A 17,000-nucleotide genomic window follows, 5' to 3' on the forward strand; every position below is an offset into this window, starting at 1 on the left:
TCAAAGATTAGTGGATCATGGTGATAGTTAATGATGGAGTAAATCTGCTGTGACACCAGTGTGCACTTGAGACCTGACTTGATTGATAAATTCACTAAAAAACACCAAATGATTGAAAATCAGTGCAAAAACACACACACACACACAAAAACATGGAATACTGAAAAAAACAATAAGTAAAATGTACTTAATTTTTCTTTGGCAAGTTTTTGCATGCATATTTTTAAAGTAAATTTCACATATGGAATTAAGTACTCTACTTAACTAAGAAAGTAACAAAGGAAATAAGTAACTTTGCTAATAAAAGGTTTAGTAAAAACGATTTAGTTGAAGTTTCCTTTGTTAATACATTTCACTCAAACAATATAACATTGAATTGAACCACACTTTTAAAGAATATGCTTTACTTAGAAACATCTAAGTAATTAATACAATAGATATTGTGTGAGACACCATATCTACGGATTAGAGGTTGCGCTTTTACTTGATAGACAATGATGGTAACATTTGATCGATCGTTTTTGTTTTTGAATGTGTCATTTTGAGTAGAAAATGAACTCCAAATGTCACAAAATGGCAAGTTACAATCCTAACAACAAAAGCAATGATAAAACAGTGTAAATACAGCTGGAAAACAGTGAAAAATCAACCTAATTAATTATTCAAGGCCCAGTGCATGGTGGGAACACCAGAATCAGAAAAGTTGAGTAATTTTACTTAATTTTATAACGTTGATATTTACGCTTTCATTTCTACACGCTTGAATTGAGTACTAATATAGAATTTTCTTATTTTCTTATTCTATCTACTTCTATTCACTATTCTTGCCTGAACTAACTTTTTCATGTAAATTATAGTTTTTTTTTCTGTAGTATTTACTTCACCACAAAATAATTTTTATCAGTGAAAGTGTAGTTCTGAATTCTCTGGTGAAAAAGTACACTTTAGCATACTTTTAAAAAGAGAACTTATTAAGGATGTAAAACACTTTAAAAGAATATACTTAAATGCAAACTAGATGCTTAATTGCATATTAAATGCAATTAGCTGAACTTTAGAGGGATTTTTCGGACCTACTTAAATAGAACTTAAGTAGTAGCAGCATTTATGGTAAAAATAAATAAATAAATGTAATCGCACAATTGTAATTAAGTTGCAATTTAGTACATTACAAATATATTAACTTTAAATGTAATATTGAATAACACAATACAGTTAAAAGTATAATAAAGTACTTTACACGTGCTTTAGAATGTTGGTCAACACATCAAAATAAGTGTACTTCCTAAAGCATGACAAAAGAATGTTAAAAATAATGATTTTAAATGTATTTTAAATGAAACCCATTAATTTGGCATTTTTAAAAGTGTACTTAATAGTCTAATCTCTTTAAGTACACTACAAGTGCACATTCAATACAACCAAGCACAATTCTTCACAAGGGCAGATTGCACCAGCAGTATTTGAGAGTAAATTGCAATTGGTTTGATATTTTGCAATGACATTAAGACATTTAAAAAAAGTCAGTTTAGAAGTGTCCAAATAGTTTATAGGGTCACTGTTGGTTCTTATTAAAAACATAGTGTGTACAATTAGCTCAGGGTCCTTTGTCTGTTACATATATTCCTTTATTAGATGTGTAAAAATGGCTTGTACATACATCAGCTCTTCTTTGTGCGTCATTGACAATAGCACATTTCTATATACATACACTATGGCCTCTCAGTTGCTACTTAACACAGTTCTTTCTTTCATATTTCTTCATTCATTCCAGTTAAAGCGTTCTTCTCTTCCAGTAGATGTCATCTACATACACACATCTGGTTAAAATCTGCTCCTGTCCTCCAGCAAAGTATCGGTTTCTCCCAGGCCTGTGTGCCATTATCCTGTAGCGTTACATCATTTCCTGAGCATGCCCACTGAGTTTCAACCCAGGGACTATAGCCAGCGGAGATCTGCTTATGGGTAAAGGTAAATGGGTTCATTCTCTCGCATAGCTCAGCAAATATAGCAGCTGTTTAGTGAAAATATCGTAAAAAAAGACAAACATCTTAAGTTTTGTGTTTGGTGAACACTGTGTTTGGTTGCATTGTCACAGGATGGCTTGAATCCACTTTTCCAAGACCAGTTCTTGCCATTGACTACTTGAAATCAATTCAAATCTTGAAATTACACTTTTTCGTGGTTCAATATTTACACATCTGTGAGACAAATATGAATTCTCTCAATAAACTCGACAAAACAACAACTCTTAAATCTCATATGCACCTCTAGTTTCTTTTTTTCATTCAGTGCACACGCTAAATTCTAGTTTTGTTGAGTTCAGAGTTAAACAGGAAATGTTTCATATTCCTGCTCGTCTCTAACACATATACATAGTCCTGGCATTTTGTGTTGTTTTGGTCCCGCATGTGACTCCTGAAGGTTTAGTGATACTCGCCCAAAAGTAAGCGTGACACATTTTCGAACACCAAGAAGGTGATGCAGCACGCTGGAATGACTCGCACCAAGTTGGGGATCATCCCTTTGTAAAAGCCCTCGATCCCCTCATTGCTAGAGAGAAACAAACACAAACATGTTTTGCTAAATCCCTTGTATTTATTTAAAATTATCAATTGATATTATTATTGTTATTAGAAATGATATATAAAAATAATTATATGCCAAATCAAAGTCATATTATACATATGCATATTATACACATTTTAATGATTACACCACATGACATTTTTGGAGTCAATAAATGTTCTTTTTCAAAATGATAAGAAACCAAAATGAATACATTTCTATAAACTTGGCACATGTATTTTAAACTAGATTTAAAAAAAAGATTTTTCTTGTACTTGTACTTTTTTTTATTAATTTATTATTTATTTTATCATCTTTATCATGGATACTCTTATAAATCACTGACTTTTATAAATCACTGTCAACAAAGTATTAATCTAGCACAAAAAAAGAATGAGACATATACACTACCATTCAAAAGATTTTTGTTTTAAGAAAAATTAATACTTTTATTCAGGAAAAAGTGACAGTAAAAGACATTTATAATGTAAAAAAAACTATTTCAAATAAATGTATTTGATACATTTTCAATTTATCAATGAAAGTTTTTTCTTTAGTAATATTTCACAGTATCAGTATTATGAGCATAAGAGACTTCTTTCAAAAACATTAAAAAAATCTTACTGAACCCAAACTTTGAATGGTACAATAGATTTTTTTTTTTTTTACTCGAATTTATTTAATTATGGAGAGTCAAAAACACGTCAACATGTCAAAACAATGTATTAAACTTTTCATTAAATTCGTCATTATGTCTATATTGAATATAAATGGGGTTTTAAGTTTGTTCAACTTTACTAAAATATTTTAATCAGCTAGAAATTGCTTTAGCAAGCTTTAAGTTTTTATTTCCAGTTATCATGAAGGGTCACACTTAAGATTAAAGTCTCACTATTTACTAACTATTAACTACGACTTTCGCCTCAATAAACCCCTAATTACTGATAGTTAGTAAGGTAGTTGTAAAGTTTAGGAACTGGGTAGGGTTAAGAGTTGTAGAATATGGTCATGCAGAATAAGGCATTAATAATTGCTTTATAAGTACTAATAAATAGCCAATATCCAAGTAATATGTATACAAATAAGCAACTAGTTAATAGTGAGAATTGGACCCTAAACTGAAGTGATACCTCATGAAGGACTGGAACATTTCGATTTATTGGTCAAAAACAGTGGGCATACATGATACTGTACAGTACAATTTCAGTCATATGAAGCTTTCCTTTCAAAATTGGGCAGTAATTGGCCAAAATAAGCTGCAATTTCTACCAGAGGTATTGAAAAAGTGGTAACACTTTACAATAAGGTTCATTAGTTAACAACCTTAGTTAACGTGAACAAAGAATGAACACTACTTCTACAGCATTTATTATTATTATTATTGCATAACATTATACAGTTTTTATTGTTACTGTTTAAAAAAATACTGTTTTAAAATTAAGTATAAAAGTCATGCTGTGCTGAAAACATAAGGCTGATTTTATTTCCTCATCAGCAGGGATTCAAATGAATTGTGAAAGATTTTTTTCAGAACGAATTGATCAAATTTAATTAAATTTTATGTTACATGTTTTTTTCTGAGATGAGGCAGGGCATATTGGTAAAGGCAATCTCTAAGTGCTCTGTGATGGAGTTTGAAGAGTGTTTATGTGCCATGTGATTTCATACCTCCATGTTCTCCTGATGACATCCACGATTCCACTGTAGTTGTTGTGCTGGTCCTGCAGTCGAGCGCGCACCACCTGATATGGGTAGGTCACTGCTACAGCAAATATTTTGGAAATGGCTGCCATGGTAATGTATTCCAGTGGAGACTGAAGCAGAGACAGACAGGAAGGAGAGACTGACTCACATCCATGAAACAAAGATCATTACTGGTTCCAGTTCACATAAACCTCTCTTTTTAAAGGTTACAATACAGTCAAAAGCCACATTATCGTGCGGGTCATTCTTTGTATGTGGTTCCTTTTCACCTTATAAAATGAATGAATTTATAGTTCAAGACACTGGTGGAGCTCAAGAGTTTGGGATTTTATTAGCTGTTATTATTCTAAAAAGATTTCCAGGTCTGAAAATGTTACATTTTATATGTTATACATTTAAACCTGAAAAAGTCATGGAAATATATATAATGTATATTTTGTTTAACTCAAAAATATTTAAATCAGCTATAAATTGCTTTAGCAATATTTATAACATTCATTTATAATATGTTTTTATTTCTAGTTATCATGAAGGACTGGACCATTTCAATTTATTGGTCAAAAATGGTGTGTGTACATAATGTACTGTACAATTTACAGTCATATGACCCTTTCCTGTCGAAATTGGGCAGTACTTGGCCAGAATAAGCAAGAAAATCTACCACAGGTATAGAAAAACAAAGTTTTGAGATATGAAAGTCATGCAGTGCTGTTCCTCTTAGTGTGTCCTGAAAAAATCCCTCACCAGCAGGGATTCAGACGGCATCTTCTTATATTTGTTCTGCTCTCTTTTTAGCCATTCATAGGTCATAAACTGCAATGCAGCATGGGAAGTCCCCACCAGCCCAGGCACAAAACCCTGCAGTGGCAGAACAACAAAATGAGGTTCACAAACATACAAAGCCACAATCACAGTGTTACCTCATAGTTTAAGAGCAACTAAACTAGACTAGAATTAAACAAGAGTGAACTTTACTTCAATATGTAATAATGTTAGGACAATTTGGCGTGTCTCACAAAGATTTTAGCATATACTGTATTTAGGGCTAACTTGAACCACCGAGGATTGTATCAATCCTTCAAATATAGTTCAATCACACCCTCTTGTGGCCCTATAGAGAACTACAATGTTAGAGAGTAAAAGGATGGATCACTCCACTATTTTAAAGTCAACATGAAACTCATTTAAGTCCATAATGTGACATATATCACAGTAAACATGATTTTCAATAAAAATAGGGGACCAAGTTATTAAACAAACATTAAGAAAAAAATGTTTTTCTTTGCACGAAGAAAAAGAAGTGCGCTGAATTGTATTGAATGCACACTTCAAGTGCTTCAAAACTTATAATTTAAAAACTGGACTTGCAGATAATATAATATTAATGACATAAAAGGCCACTTAAGTTTACTTAAAGAGAGTGCACTTTCATGACTGTTTTCCTAACACACTTAAGTATACATACTGTATAACAAGTCTTTGTATTAATGTCAAATTAAAAAGTTTTACTTTAAAGTACATTATAAATCATTATGATTTAATACTTTTGCCGTGCTTTAAAGTACACTTCTTTTGATGTGTTGACTAACATACTAAAGCACATGTAAAATACTTGATTATAATTTTAACTGCAGTGTAATTCAACATTTTATTTAAAGTTGCTGTATTTTAAATGTACTAAATTGCAACTTCATCATCACAAAAGTATTATTACAAATGTATTTGAAAACATATGATACATGTTTCAGTCACACTTTATTTTGAGGAGACGTAGTTACATGTTACTACATGTACTTACTATAGTAATAACAGTAAATTATAAGATAATTACAAATAACTAACCCTAAACTAAACACTAACTGTAACTCTATAGTAAGTACATGTAGTTAATTAATATTACCCAGTACTTATTTGAATAAGTACAATGTAACTAAGTAACCTTAAAATAAAGTGTAACCCAAGTTTCAATACAAACGATGCTAAAGTATCTTTTAGTTTAAAGGGATACTCCACTTTAAAATGAAAATTCTGTCATCATATACTCACCCTCATGTTGTTTCAAACCGTATGAATTTCTTTCTTCTGCTGAACAGAAAGGAAGATAATTAGAAGAATGTCAGTAACCAGACAGTTTCTGGTACCATTGACTTCCATAGTAGGAAAAAATATATACTATGGTTGGTATGGAAGTCAATGGTACCAGAAACTGTCTGGTTACTGACATTCTTCTAAATATCTTCCATTCTGTTCAGCAGAAGAAAGAAATTCATACAGGTTTAAAACACCATGAGGGTGAGTATATGATGACAGAATTTTCATTTTAAAGTGGAGTATGCCTTTAAATGCGTGTCACTACATTTGGCAGCACACTTTAACCATCACTTCTTTTTGGCTACTTTTACTGAGTATCTAAGATATTAGTAACTTTTACTCTCTACTTGATTATATTTTTTTATAAGTATATGTACTCTTTACTCCAATACATTTGTGATGAGGAACACAATTACTTGTTATATTTTACAGTTTATTTCTGCTAAAAAAGAAGTGATATAGCCATCTACAGGGCATTGAAGATACTATATTGTGCATAGTTGTGTTTTATAAATGAGATGAGGACGTGCCTGCAGCCGGCGATGAGGCTGAAACCAGTGTCCAGTGCAAGTAGGCTTTTGACATTATTTTATTTATCCGTTATACTGAAGAGACCTTTTTGAAGGATGTTGGTTTATTTATTCCCTTTTTGAGCACTTGAGCTTGACTGTTTGTAGACGCTTAAGAGGCTGTTGTGTCAACCTTGATTTATTGCAATTTTGAGGTTTTACAGACTGGGCTTAGACTAAACCAGGATTAGGCCTTAGTTCAATTAGGACATTTAAGTAGCTTTTATAACATTCCTTAGAAACAAAATATTACTGGTGTGCATCTTGTGACAAAACAATGGCACTGACTTATTTTAAGATACGTCAGTGCATGTTGCTTTCAAACAACTCAAACATGTATTTTAGTCTGGGACTAGGCTTAAGCCTTGTCTGTGAAACCGGGTGTAAGACTTTTACTTAAGTCGTATTGGAATTGGTGACTTGTAACTTGTAATGGAGTTATTTTCACTGTAAGGTATCTGTACTTTTACTCAAGTATGGTTTTCAGGTACTCTTTACACCTCTGGTTTAAGACAGTAACATTTTGATTTCATGTTGACTTTAATCTTGAGATTAGCACACATGAAAGCTCTATTACACCTGTAACAGGATCTCAGGTTAGTTTAAAATCTGTAGATGTACCCTGTATAGTCCCGGGATACCCTCGTGACGGTATATTTTCACGAGGGCGTCCATCATTCCCTTGTACTGCTTCCGTGACGGGTCTGCATTGTACTGCAGCACCAGCCGGGTCTTTGTCACCCAGACCGGGTTGGTGAGGCAAAGCGTCAGAATGCCTGGAAACATGGAACAGGGGACCTTCACACCAACATTTAACGAAGTCATTCGTTGTTAGTGCTCTGTATGAGATCTTTTTACGGATAAAAGAGACCAATCAGAATAATAATTCAGACCCGTATTATTTTATGCAGACTGAGGTTGATATAGAATGTGTTTTGGTAATATTGTGAAAGTTGAAGTGTGCTAACTTCCTATTAGTAAGTGATAACATTGTATTGTACTGATATTGTAGGACTATTTTCTCCCTCAATACTCTTTGGTGTGCTATGGGGAAAAAGATGATCACTTCCTGAGCCGAGACCACACTTTTCCTGCTTCTCTATTTTCCTATTTTTTTTTTGTCAGTTTCAACATATCCACATAGAAAACAGTTTTGAGGTTGGTCATTCCTGTTATGTAATATATTTTCATATCCCCATTATGTTTATCTTAATATACAGGATCAAATATTAAAGCCCATTCCAACCTTCAAGTAAAAACTAATTGTGAGGCAAGATAATTATGAGGCAAGTTTAAAATAGGATATAAAATCCCAATTAATTATTAAGAGATATAAATTAATTATTAAGAGATTAATTATTATTATAAATTAATTATTAAGAGATATAAAGTCCCAATTACAAGATATAAAGTCCTAACTACAAGATATAAAGTTGCAATTACCTGAAATAAAGTTGCAATTACTGTTTTTTAATCTGAGGCCGAAACAGGTTTCCCTACAATTAATTCAACATACAGGTTAACTTTAAAGGAAAGTCGCTAAGACACACTTTACAGACGATATGAAGGCTTTGAAGATTTATCTGAAACAGCATTATTTTCAGTAAAATTGCTCATGTGGCAAAACTGACTGCATATTATTCTTGCATGGGCTGGAATGAACTGTGGCATTGCAAAGCATTTTTACCATATTTCTTCAAAGAAATCAAATGCCGCATTAATGTGATTAAAATCTGCAGAGACTGCGAATCAGAATCAAGGCCAATTCTTCACAGTCAACTGAAAACAGAGAAGTCTCAACTGAAAGCTGATAACATTAGTGTGAGTGAAGAGAACGTAGTTTACTATGCTACTCTGAACTCTTAAGTTACTATTTCCTCTGCTGTTCCCTGAATCAATACGTGATTTAATTAATGTTAAGTTTAAGTTAGTGACCTGGCAACAACACTTTACCATACTTGAGGATAATTTCTGTAAAACTGGGTTTAAAACCATCCAAACACACATTCATAATTATATGAATTATATTTAATTATAACTAACGTTAAATGTTTGGGGTTGGTAAGATTTTTTTTTAAACGATTTTTGATAGAAGTCTCTAATGCTCACCAAGGCTGCATTTATAAAAAACAAAACAAAAAAAACCCCCCACACACACAAAAAAACCCCACTATGCAGCCTAGCACAAAATATTTATATTGTGACCAGGAATTAAGAATTTGTTCACTCGTTTTAATTAAATTATTAATAATTACTAATAATTATTAAATTACTAATATGTCAGTACAAATGTTCAAAATATTAGCATTTATTTGAAATACAAATCTTTTGTAACATTATCAATGCCTTTACTGTAAATTTAATGCATCCTTGCTGAATAAAAGTGTTAAGTATTGAATTTTTTTCAAAACTACAACAAAATCGTACTCACCCCAAACTGTTTAATTGCAACTAAGCAACATTTGCTTATGTAGGATTGGTCAATAACGTTTTTCAAGGCAGAGCTTAGCAAACGGTAAATTAAGAAATATGAATTTCTTCTTAATATTTTCCCTTTCTCTATTTCCCCTTTCTCTAAAGTTTTTGGGAATATTGTTTTAAGTTGGTTATTAAAGGGATAGTTCACTTTGAAATAAAATTTTGGTATGTTTTAGCTTACCTCAAGGGCATCCAAGATGTAGGTGTCTTTTTTTCCGCAGTAGTTTCAATTTTGATATTTTTAGGTCAAACCGTTCTTGTCTGTCAGTCATATAATGCAGGTCGATGGTCACTTGTCTCAAACAGCATGCACAGAGTCCAAATTAAAACAATTCCCCGTCGTCAGTACACATTGATGGCCTAAGACACGAAACGAGCGGTTTGTGTGAGAAAACGAACAGTTTTTATATCGTTTTTACCTCTTGTACACAGCCACGTCCAAGTGATCTGAGAGCGCGGGCGGGTATAGATATATACAATAGATGTCGCCTTGGCTACGGTTTCGCAGTAGCCAAGGCGACATCTAGTGTATGGTTTGACCTAAAAATATCAAAATTGAAACTACTGCGGAAAAAAAGACACCTACATCTTGGATGCCCTTGAGGTAAGCTAAAACATACCAAAATTAAATTTCAAAGTGAACTATCCCTTTAATGTGTATGTCTACAATATGTTAGTATTTTGGAACATTTCCTTCCTTAATGACAAGTGGATTTAAAGATTTATGGTATTATCTGGTTTATGTCAATAAAATATTCCAATTCCATCCTGTTAAAAATAAAAATGAAAACTGATCCACATTACCAAACTTTTTTTTTTTTTTTAAGTGGTTAATACAATATCGAACTTGAAGTTATTTAGCATTAAAATGAACTTGATGCCCTCAAGAGATGTAAATGAGCAGTAGCAAATTACAGGTATTTCCATCCTGTTTGTTTTCTTATCATTGTGTAAAAATCAAGTTATAATTAAGAAAGTGTCTGGGTTTGATATACAGCCTGGTATATATTTTAATATATGGAGCATACTCATTTCACAGTTGGTAGTTACAGAGTGGAAGGCACAGCCAAAAGGAACGGGATATAACAGCCGTAAAAGGAACGAGCCAGCTTGCACAGAAGAACACACAGTCTCCAAGGCCTCTGACATTCCAGTTGTTCCAGTCTCATAACTGAGCTACAGATTTAGCTGTGTTTAGTTTTGTCAAGCTCACAGGTGGCTCTTTTCTCATACTGACCCGCCTCTGCTGCAGACACCAGGTGTTCGCCAGCACTCAGCTCTGTTTGCCTTCCCTCCTGTGTGTACGCTTTAATAGCATTATAACTGTGGGAAGATGAAAAAGGACCACATTAAATTCCTGAGAGTCATAAAGCACATGGATATCTATTGTACAGTATATTACAATGCTGTAAAATGAGCATCCTTTATATAATTGTTATTGAATCCCCATGGGGATTCATGGAAGAGGAAAAACTAAAACTGTTATAATTTACTCCCTGTGTGACTTCAGTAAATCATCACATCATTTCATTTTTATTTTTGGGTCCATGCTGCTGTATTTAAACCCCTGCTGGTGCTGTGACCCGGATGGGAGTGAGGTTTAGGGGGGTGAGTGTAACGGATATAGTCCAGTAAGAGCTGTGCGTGTAAACCTCACTCCCCTGATCTCAAGAGCCGCTCTAGCGACTGATACTAGAGGCTGCTGTCTTTAGCGCCCGCCTCCCACGCCGGAGACCCCTGTTCGAATCCAGCTCGGAGTGGGTTGAGTGGGACCGGCTAACTTTGGTGCCGTGACCCGGATGGGAGTAAGGTTTAGGGGGGTGAGTGTAACTGACGAAGGCCAGTAAGAGCTGTGCGTGTAAACCTTACTCCCCTGATCTCAAGAGGCGCTCTAGCAAATGGTGCTAGAGGCTGCAGTCTTTAGCGCCCACCTCCCACGCCGGAGACCCCGGTTCGAATACCACTCGGAGAGCCGCCTCCAACGCCAGAGTAGGGCTGTCGCAGTGAAGGAATTTTCCTTGCGGTAATTTTGAGTGCCTCAATAGTGCGGTATTATTGCCATTTATTTATTTGGATTTATTTATATTTATCTTTTGCTATATAAAGAATTGTTACGATGTGTTTAGTATGCACATTTTCAGTAACTAATGTAACCGAAACTAAACAGCGTCTCTGCGCATTGAAATGCTGTCACTCAGCACGCAGTACATTGTTACGGCAACGGATTGTCTTTGAGTGAGTCATTAAACCGTTCATTCAACAAACCGTTCATTCAACGAACACGTTCAAAAACGCTGATTCATTAAAAGATAGATGTAATGAAACAAGGTGTTCATTTTTTTTTACTTTGAGCTCTACTTTTCAAGGCTCAGCTGACCAGCAATGCGTTGCATGGGTAACGCTGAAGCTGATGCTTCACTTAATAGAGACCAATGGCATTGTTTCAATGTGTGACTCACTGAAATTTATTTTTGATTTTTATTGCGGCTTCCACTCGCTGTGGAATGCTGACCAGCGCTGCCGCCATTTATGATAAATACCCTTAACCGTTAAAAGGGCAATGCGACAAATATTTCACTTTCCTTGGACACGGCAACCTTTTCACGAATATATATGACTTAACCTCAAAGACAGACGCAGGTAATCGCACGCGCTCAGTCGATCTCTCTCATTCACTGTCTGTTTAGGCTTAAGTGCAAATCCATGAAGCCTCTGTACAAATCACCATGATAAACAGTCTTGTTATCATTATTAACTTATTTAACATTCAATACACACGAAGTTCAAAACAAGAAGGGTATAGCCTTACGAAAAAAGAAAACATGTGAATATCGCTGCGTTTACTTGCATTCCTCCGCGGTTGGCTTGTCAGTAGCGTGGTACTACAATATTGCGGTTATCGCGACAGCCCTACGCCAAGGACCCGGTTGGAATCCCGCTCGGAGTGGGTTGAGTAGGACAGGTTATATTTGGTGCCGTGACCTGAATGGGAGTGAGGTTTAGGTGGGTGAGTGTAACGGACATAGGCCAGTAAGAGCTGTGCGTGTAAACTAGAGGTCTTCTCGGGTCCTAAAAACTGTACCCGACTCGAATCGACCCGAATCACTACTTACCCGAACCCGAATTTTTTTTAAAGAAAAACCCGACCCGAGACAGACCCGATAAAATTAGACCCGAGTCCGACCCGACGGCATTTCCTTTAGAACCCGACTGGACCCAGCGTAAACGGCATTTAGCCTACATTGTGCAAAGCCTGCAGCCCTGCGTTTCTCAAAAATGCACTTAACATAGACGCGCAAGTAGGCCTACGCGCTGAAGTGCTGAAATGTCAATCACACATCACTGTAACCCATTACATCCTATACAATTTGGCATAATGTTATTTACCGGACCATACGATGATTAACATTAGAACCACCACAGGGTAACATTTACCGATGGCTGTTTTTCAAATGTAGCCTATAACAGATTTTCAATAAAATATCCAAAGTCTCCCAGTCATTGACTTTTACTAAAATTGTGTTATTTAGCCTACAATCCCGTTGTTAAAAAGTTGTTTGGATAAAACCAGATTAAAAACAGGGCATTAGAACCGCCATAGCAGGTCAAATTTACCATGTAGGCATATGTCTTTATTTTTGCAATTTTTCTTTATTTGAGCAACGTGTCTGCTTACTGTAAACAGTCACACAACGCACGTTCAAAATAAGATGTTTTAGCCTACTCATAAATGTTAAAACTTTGGATTAATTATTAAATTTTTTTTTGCAATTTTTATCATTTATTGTTTGCTGCTATTTATTCAAGTCTGCCCGTTTCCTGAAGAAAATTCCGATCTATGATGTAGCCTAATGAATAAAAAAAATCATTCTGATTACCCCAAGTTTATTGGGGTTGTTCTCTTATTCAAATGATAAATTATATAACTAAGCAAATTAATAACTGAATTAAAAAAATTTGGAGGCAACCGTGCTTATAGCCCATTGCACGTAGAAGCGCGGATTCGCTCTCTCACTTAGAAAAAGTGAGAGAACGGTGTCATAGAGTTGTTTTAAATAATGCAATTTTGTTAAATGCCCAACATAGTTTGGGTCTTCTCGGGTCCATTTGGAAAAGGCATATTTATTTTAAATTATCCGAGACCCGAGGCCACTAATACCGAACCCGACCCGTGTCCGAGACACTCGTCGGAGTTTTGGACCCGAAACCGCTCGGGTCTCGGGTCGGACCTCGGGTTTTCGGATCCAAGTGGACCCGTGAAGACCTCTAGTGTAAACCTCATTCCCCTGATCTCAAGAGGCACTCTAGCAACTGGCGCTGGAAGCTGCGGTCTTTAGTATCCTTGTTAGCGCACCCGCCTACCACGCCAGCGACCCTGCTTCGAATCCCCCTCGGACCGGGCTGAGAAGGACCCGATTACACTGGATATAAGATTGTGCAGTTAAATCTTTTCAGATTTATTTTTATGGTCAGATTGCCTGATTTTACCTCCTGAGAAATATGACCTTGCTTAATTTTTCTTACACACCTTGACAGGAGAAAAGTTCCTCTTAATATTACAGCGTACTTTTCAACTGATTTTGAAGGACACAGAACAAATCAACAAGGCTCTTGCTACTTATATTTCAGTGTTGCTACCCATATAATGTTCTTGCACATTCACACTTTGTTTGCTAGAGATCCTGATCTGAAATTAGGTCAGATAACTTTGTGGAGTATCTTCATAACTCGTACAGTATCAACTGACAAAGCACTGTTGGCTGCTTCTTTTTTTGGCCTGTGAACCTGATGCCTTTTCAAAGAAAGTTCACTTCTATTTTTATTTTGGGTGAAAATAGTCAATATCAATGCCGTTTACACTACTGATCGAAAGTTTTGGAAGTTACAATTTTTAAAAGGTTTTTAAAGGCTTTCATGCTCACCAAGGCAGCATTTATTTGATTAACAGCAACACAGTAATCTTGTGAAATATTATTCAAATATAATATCAATATCCTGTGATGGGAAAAGCAGAATTTTCAGCATCATTACTCCAGTCGTCTGTCACATGTTCTTTCAGAAATCCTTCTAATATGATGATTTGGTTACCAGTGTTGAAAACATTTTAATAATATTTTTGTGGAAAATGCAATACGTTTTTTCAGGATTCTTTGAGGAAAAGAAAGTTTAAAACAACAGCATTTGAAATAGAAATCTTTTGTAGCATTATAAATGTCTTTACTGTCACTCTGGATCCATTCAAAGCATCTTTGCTGAATAAAGGTACTAACTCCTTTTTTTTTTAAATGGTACTGGACTCAAACATTTGAATGGTAGAGAATACAGAAGTTAGAAGTAGATTCAAACAGGAAATTCCATTCTGTGCTTCCCTTTTAACACAACTTCGACTACTTACAAGAGGAAGTACAGGCCCCATGATGCCCCAGCCCCCCAGATGTTGGGGGTCACACCCTGATAGAGACCTCTAATTCCTTCCAGCTTCCAGATGGTCTTCATGCAGTGCACCATGCCATCGTATTGGGGTCGCATTTTCAAACCATCACTTACTGGAAAGAGTAAGAAACAGTGGGGGGATAACACACTCCCACTTCTGCTTCAATGTTATCTAAAAATATCCTCAAAAAGGCACTGAGGCCAGTGCAAAAGTACAACTACCTGTGTTGTGGCCTCTTTGTTTGTTTTTCTAGTGTTTTGTCTCAAAACCTACTGAGCATGAGCATGCTTTTTTTGGGAGATTGTGAAACTGGATCAACAGCTCGTTTATTCCTATAATGTTTGTATAGTAACAACATCTCTTCTCTGACGTGTTTATCGATGTGGGGGCGGGACAACCTGTCACTCACATGAGATCATAGCAATAACAAACCAAAATGATCCAATCAATTCTCCATCCAAAATCTAGTCCCACCCTATATTTTTTCTTGTTCATAAGCTATTTCACTCAGATATGAATCAATAGGGAAGAAATGTCTATCGCAACTTCCATTTAATGCCAACTTAACATTCTAAATGTTTCATTCATTTATTAGACATAATTGTAATAGTGATGGAACATTAATAATCTCATTTTAAAATAATTAATTTTATTATTCAGTGAAAAAGCAAGTGCCTTGTTCTCTGTTCCTAAAACTTGTAGAAATAATAATGACCAAAAATGTACACATACACATTTATATTACATTTCATCAATTAAATATATTTATATTATTCTCATTTTCTGAATGTGCTGTTATAACATATAACCAGTTGTTGTGTTATTTTGTAATTTAATTAAAAATCTTTTCTAGACAGTATATTTTTTCCAATAATGCATTCACCTAATGATGCCCTAACATGATGTCTAGATAGGCAGCTCTATAGGTTTTGAGACACACTCTGCAATTTTATAAGGAGAATGTACGTTACTTAACGTTACCTGCAAACCTGATTTTGATCAGATCCAGGGGGTGTAACACCATTGTGGAAATAACACCCCCACTGAGTCCAGCTGCAAGATTTTCGTATTTGATGTGTTTAGAGAGTCGCAGGAGGCTTGCTGTAATGGAAAAAGAAGAACCAGAGTCTGCAGCGACTGCAGCATTTCTCTGCCTGGAAATGGTAGCAGTCATGTTTGTTTACGTACTAAAGACGGACACCCTGCGTGCGCAAGAGGCAGTAAAAACAATGTAAGTGCAGACAGCGACACACTAACCCCGTTATTAAAGAAAAAACGTCGTCAAGTAACCAATTCCCCTATTAAATTCAATAGCCACCACTGGGCCATTACTGTGCGCTATCATTTCTTTCAACGTCTGACCTCCTCTCCTCTCCACAGTGAGAGAAGGTAAATAACAGAGCGTGATGACGCATATAAATGGGCGGAGCAGCACGCATCGCAGCAGCCGATCTCCATCACATGTCACATGACGTGATTCAAAGATCAGACCACTCCACAGGCTCTACAAATCTGTGCATGTGAGCTTTGTTTTGAGATTAAGCGTGAGCAACTATATTTAACGACGACTTATTACACTATATTTATTACAACCTACTATTTATATGTTTATATGTAAATGTACTCTACATACGGTTTTGTATTTTATTCTAATACGACACCTATAGCCTAGTATAGGCTGTTACTCATAAATGAATGATTAATAAATGAAAAACAAAAACAAACAAATAAATCTGAAAGAAAAATGTATGTTTCCTGTGATCATTGACGCGTTTTGACCTAAAGGATTATGATTCAATGTTTAAAATGAGTTATAAATATATAGGCTACAATTATGCTTTATGTTTGTAGGCTGCATATGAATTTAAGTTGAAAACTAAACTACTTTTCTTAATTGATGATAATGGAGAGAAGAAAAAGTAGCAAATAACCAGATGAACTCATTTAAAAGCATCCCGTATTTGAACCTCATGTTAAGAGAATTAATGTCTTTATACCTGTACATGTCCTTTGCTTATAAAAACCATTGTCAGTGATCATTGATTACTGTATCTATCTGGTGGTAGTGTTGTAGTAATTGAGACTGGTCTTGAGACCATTTCTTGAAGGTCTTGGTCTTGTCTCTCTCTCAGCTGCATTTGCACTAGATCTTGTCT

General features: G+C 35.2%; 1 protein-coding gene and 1 long non-coding RNA gene across 3 annotated transcripts; both read right to left on the reverse strand.

The window, feature by feature from the left end:
- Window positions 1–1,606: 1,606 nt before the first annotated feature.
- On the reverse strand, window positions 1,607–16,236 carry slc25a32a (solute carrier family 25 member 32a). Its single transcript, XM_082186922.1, has 7 exons — window positions 15,826–16,236; window positions 14,806–14,956; window positions 10,648–10,733; window positions 7,554–7,708; window positions 5,017–5,130; window positions 4,237–4,382; window positions 1,607–2,553 (listed from the first exon to the last, which is right to left on the reverse strand). The coding sequence occupies exons 1-7, from the start codon at window positions 16,016–16,018 to the stop codon at window positions 2,427–2,429; spliced, it is 972 nt and encodes a 323-aa protein (XP_082043048.1). The 5' UTR covers window positions 16,019–16,236; the 3' UTR covers window positions 1,607–2,426.
- Window positions 10,743–14,797, reverse strand: LOC309511682. 2 transcript variants are annotated; one of them, XR_014210752.1, is made up of 3 exons: window positions 14,512–14,797; window positions 13,688–14,319; window positions 10,743–11,062 (listed from the first exon to the last, which is right to left on the reverse strand). It is a non-coding gene; the product is annotated as an uncharacterized lncRNA (long non-coding RNA). The 2 variants fall into 2 exon arrangements; XR_014210753.1 differs by lacking the exon at window positions 10,743–11,062 and adding an exon at window positions 11,084–11,274.
- Window positions 16,237–17,000: the final 764 nt, after the last annotated feature.

The sequence above is a fragment of the Leuciscus leuciscus genome (genome assembly GCF_965113295.1).
Source record: "Leuciscus leuciscus genome assembly, chromosome: 12".
Taxonomy (NCBI): Eukaryota; Metazoa; Chordata; class Actinopteri; order Cypriniformes; family Leuciscidae; genus Leuciscus; species Leuciscus leuciscus.